We start from the raw sequence: 4,668 nt of genomic DNA on the forward strand, positions 1-4,668 counted from the left end.
GCAGTGAGAGCTGACTGAACTTGCTAACAGTGACGCAGTGAGAGCTGACTGAACAGGGACAGTGGATTGTTTAGCAATTGTTTTTTGGAGCAAATCTCATTTGTGTTGTCAAGAAGTCAGCAGTTGAGTTCACAGGACTCATCAGTGGCGGGCTCTCAATCCACTCGCAGACACTGTATTGATATGCCAGCAGTCAGTCTGGTCCTGTTGGGATAGCAGCAGGAACCAGCAGCAGTGGCACTGAGCAGACTTGTGTCCTTGCATAGACTGCCCTGAGAATTTCTGATCTGGTGAGAAAGCACCAACCTCAACCTTTGCATTAAAGTTTGTTTTTACTAGTACTGTCGCAAAATGTAGCAATGTTGTTATATTAAGATTATTACCAGCTGGGCGTGGTGGCGCACGCCTTTAATCCCAGCACTCCGGAGGCAGAGACAGGCAGATTTCTGATTTCTGAGTTTGAGGTCAGCCTGGTCTACAAAGTGAGTTCCAGGACAGCCAGAGCTATACGGAAAAACCTTGTCTCAAAAAACAAAAAAAAGATTATTACCAATACCACACCGTGCTTCAAGACAAAATTACATTTATTGTAATTAGAAGTAAATATTTCACAATATGTGACTATATATTTTTGTGACTAATCACTGAGCTTTATTTGTAATAATGAAAATAGACCCTGCATATCAGATATTTTATGATTTGTAACAGTAGCAAAGTTAAAGTTATAAAGTAGCAACAAAAATAGTGTTATAGTTGTAGTCACCACAACATGAGGCAGTGTATTAAAGGATCCCAGCATGAGGAAGGTTGAGAACCACTGCAGTACAGGAACTTCCCAGCCTGCAGGTAGCAGGGAGAACAGAAAGATAGGATCGCCAGGCTACCGTAGATATTATGGTCAGAGCTCCTTTTTCACTGCTTTTCTTTTTCCATCCCCTTTTCCAAGAGAAGGAACGTGAACTTTGTATTCGAGAGAGGCTTGCAGAGGACAAACTGGCCAGAGCCGAGAGTCTGATGAAGAACTACAGCCTGCTGAAGGAGCATAGGCTCCTGTGTCTGGCTGGCGGCCCAGGTATGCCCACGAGCTCCGCACACAGCTCCACCTCACTTGAGGATGTGCACCGCAGTGTGGCCCCCAGAGTGGGTTAGAGCCCCAGATCTCAGGGTGACATCATTGAGTCTGTGCTCCTGAGTGGACTGAGGCTCTGCTGGTGCAGTGACTGAGTCCCTGGGCGAGAGACCTGATAGGAATGGCAATTTCATTTCATCTTCACTCAGCATACCAAAAGATGTGGATGATACTTAAATATTTAATTTTTGGAATGGAAACACTTTCAAAACTATACATTTCAAGTTCTTCTCAGGTATTCTGTTCTTTGGCTATTGTGGTTTGAGTAGTTACAGCCCCATAGGCTCATGTGTTTGAATGACCTATAGAGAGTGGCACAATTAGGAGGTGCGACCTTGTTGGAGGAAGCGTGCCGCTGTGGAAGTCTTCTATGCCCACCGTGGAAGAAAGTCCCTTGCTATCTGGAGTCAAGATGGAGAACTCTCAGCTCCTCCTCCAGTACCTGCCTGCCTGTTGCCATAGCACCATGATGATGATGACAGACTCAGCCTCTGTACCTGTATGCCAGCCCCAAGTTAAATGTCCTTTGTAAGAGTCACCTTTGTCACAGTGTCTCTTCCCAGCAGTGAAACCCTAAGACAGTTATGTGAACAAAAATATATTTCTCTATGTTTTCAAGCAAAACTCCTGGTATTTTAAAACTGCCACACCTCAGTCATAGTAGAAACTGTGGCTTAACAGGCATGGTGGTATAAGTCTGTTATCCCAGCACCTGAAAGACTGAGGCAGGAGATTTGTTGTGAGTTTGAGACCAGCCTATTAGATATAGTGAGTTCAAGACAGTCCAAAAGAAAGGGGATGGCGCTTGGCTAGAGAGAGAGCTCACCATTTAAGAGCACACACTGCTTGTCTTAGTTACTGCTCTATTGCTGTGAGGAGACACCATGACCCCAGCAGTTCTTACAAGAGAAAGCATTTATCTGGGGCTGGCTCACAGTTCAGAGGTTCAGTCCATGACCATCATGGTGGGGAGCATGGTGGCGGGGGCAGTGCTGGTGAAGCCGCTGAGAGCTACATCTCCATCTGCTGGAATTTCCTCCAACAAGGCCATACCTCCTCCTCCTTTTCAATTAGTGCCAATCCCTGGTGACTAAGCATTCAAATATATGAGCCTATGAGGCCACGATTTAAACCGCCATCCTGTTCTTCCTGAGGACAAGCAGCAGTATTGGAGTTAAAACGTCATGAATTACAGTTACTGGGTAAATGTAAAGTCATGTACTATAAGATCAACTACTGCAATACACACGCATAGCATGGGACTTAATCTGGACGCTGGTCGGTCCTTTTTTAATCAGCTGTGGCTGATGTCAATGCTGTGATAGTAACGGGCAGTGTGAGTCTGGTTCCCGCGCACACACAGCCCTCCTGCCTAGAACTCCACTTGTCCCAGAGAACATGTCACAGGAATCAGCTGATAGGTCAACTCTTTGATCTGTGTGATATAATTGATCTCGGGTAACTCAGATCCTTTCCTTTTTCTTTGTAAAGAACTTGATCTTCCATCCTCAGTCATGAAGAAGAAGGTTCATTTCCACGGAGAGAGCAAAGAGAACACCACACGGAGTGAGACTTCTGAGAGCCACCTTGCCAAGGCCAAGTGCAGGGACCTGAAGAAGAGGCTTCATGCTGCCCAGCTGCGGGCTCAAGCCCTGTCTGATATTGAAAAGAACTACCAGCTAAAGAGCAGGCAGATCCTGGGCATGCGCTAGGCCAGCAAGGCGTGGAGCTGGTCAGTATTGGTACTGACAACCCACTGGAGATTGGTATTCAGCTGCTGTGGTTCTGTGTGTGGTGAGCTCGGCGCTGGGCTTGCTTGTGGTCTGCAGGACGGGCTCGTCCTCTTTGACCCTGTGTGTGATTTCTACTTGGAATATGAGGTGGGGCACTATAGATACTGTAGATCTTAGGAGAAAATAATGTTAGGGAAAGAATATTTAACCTGGAGGACTCAGAGAGGTTCACGCGCTGAGCGACACTGCCTTCATTGCAGTTTCCAAGTGAGGCTTCAGCGGGTATGTGACCTCACTGCTAACGGGATGCATGTGGCAGGGCCCACAGGGTTGCATGTCAGAGGTGTTGTGAGAGCTCACCAGTGTGTAATGTTTCAGGGAGAGACCCAGCCTCTGGCCTGACAGCCTGACGAGAAGCCATTCACCAGCATTCCGGGTCCAGGATGCTCACTGTGCTGGTTAAACTGCAGATTGGAATTGGAGGGGGGGGAAGGGCTGGAGCTTTGACCTAAGAACGCGGTTTGCGCGTCTCTCAGTAGCACTGGCCCTCAGCACACTGCTGTCCTGAAACCTAGGCAGGCACTGGGGACAGAAGGCTGCTGGAAGCCCTGAGCCCCCTCTCCTGCTGTGTGCAGGGCCTGTCCCTGTCTGTATCTGACCTCCAGGTCAGTTGATGACATTAGTTAAGTGTGTCTGTGCCCACAAGTATAAGCCAAATGGTCGGAAATGCCTCAGAATCTATATATTTTAAGTCACACATGTAATCCCCAAACATTTAATGTTGGAGAACTGTCTTCAGAAAGTTGGTCTATTTAAGGCGACCGGGGAAAAGGCGGGTCTCCTTTGCTCTGTCCACAGTCCTTTCGAGACGACTTCAGAGGAGAACAGTACCAGTGTGCGTTGAGGGCCCTGTGTGCCTTCGCCTGTGTGAGGGCCAGGCTGCTGTTACAGTTTCCTGAAGACCTCAGCAGAAAGGAGTTCGGTTGCCCCAACAAGTACTGTTGTCTGAGAGGGGAGGTCAGAGCATGCAATGGCGAACACACGGACTCCTTACATTTTCAAATCCCGCGTCTTTACTTTCTGGAGCTCTAATAGCAAGCGTGCTCGGATGTGTGACTTGCCAAGGTTGGCTTTCCTAATGCTTTCTGTAAACTCTACTGTTGGCACTGGCAGCTGTAGAAGCTGTTGGAGGGGCTGCTTACGGTTACAGCACCTGCGATCTCTTGCAACTGCAGATGCAATGCCTGCAATCTTGCAACTTTGCCGTTCAGTAGCAGCTTGGAATGTTAAAGTATGGTGAGTCTCTTCTCTGCGAAGGGCCTGACAATCTGCCGGCAGGGAAGTCCTGGTAAAACTGGAAACTCAGTGCGGTGGTTTTCCTTCCTTTTCTTTCTCCTTTGGTCTATAATGATATTGACAGAGCAATACAAAGTAAAATCTGTGTATATAAAAAATGCTAAGTATGTGGTTTTAAATGTTCTGGAATTTTAGAAAAAACTTAATTGGATACAATTGTTTATAATTAACAAGTCATCTTATTTATAAATTTTCCAATATAATATAAATCTATTTTGTGGAAATTTATCACTGTGATGTTTGTATTATGTGCGTATGTGTGTACATATTCACGTGTGTGTGTGTGTGTGTGTGTGTGTGTGTGTGTGTGCATGTAGCACCCAGAGGGCAACCTCAGGTGTCATTGTTCAGGCACCGTCCACCTTGAGTTTTGATAAGGAGTCTCCCTGGCACAGGACACAAGAGTTTTGCCAAGCTTGCTGTCTCCCAAGTCCCAGGGTTCTCCCCTCT

At 46.9% G+C, this 4,668-nt stretch overlaps 1 protein-coding gene across 1 annotated transcript in view; it reads left to right on the plus strand.

Annotated features, from left to right (window-relative positions):
• Positions 1 to 4,204, plus strand: part of Nek2 (NIMA related kinase 2) — a 12,918-nt gene extending 8,714 nt beyond the window's left edge. The window contains exons 7-8 of the mRNA XM_021198541.1: positions 947 to 1,072; positions 2,621 to 4,204. Coding sequence (XP_021054200.1) covers positions 947 to 1,072; positions 2,621 to 2,841 — 347 coding nt within the window. The 3' untranslated portion in view covers positions 2,842 to 4,204. The remainder of the gene's footprint in view (positions 1 to 946; positions 1,073 to 2,620) is intronic.
• Positions 4,205 to 4,668: the final 464 nt, after the last annotated feature.

This window comes from Mus pahari, chromosome 5 (genome assembly GCF_900095145.1).
Source record: "Mus pahari chromosome 5, PAHARI_EIJ_v1.1, whole genome shotgun sequence".
NCBI lineage: Eukaryota > Metazoa > Chordata > Mammalia > Rodentia > Muridae > Mus > Mus pahari.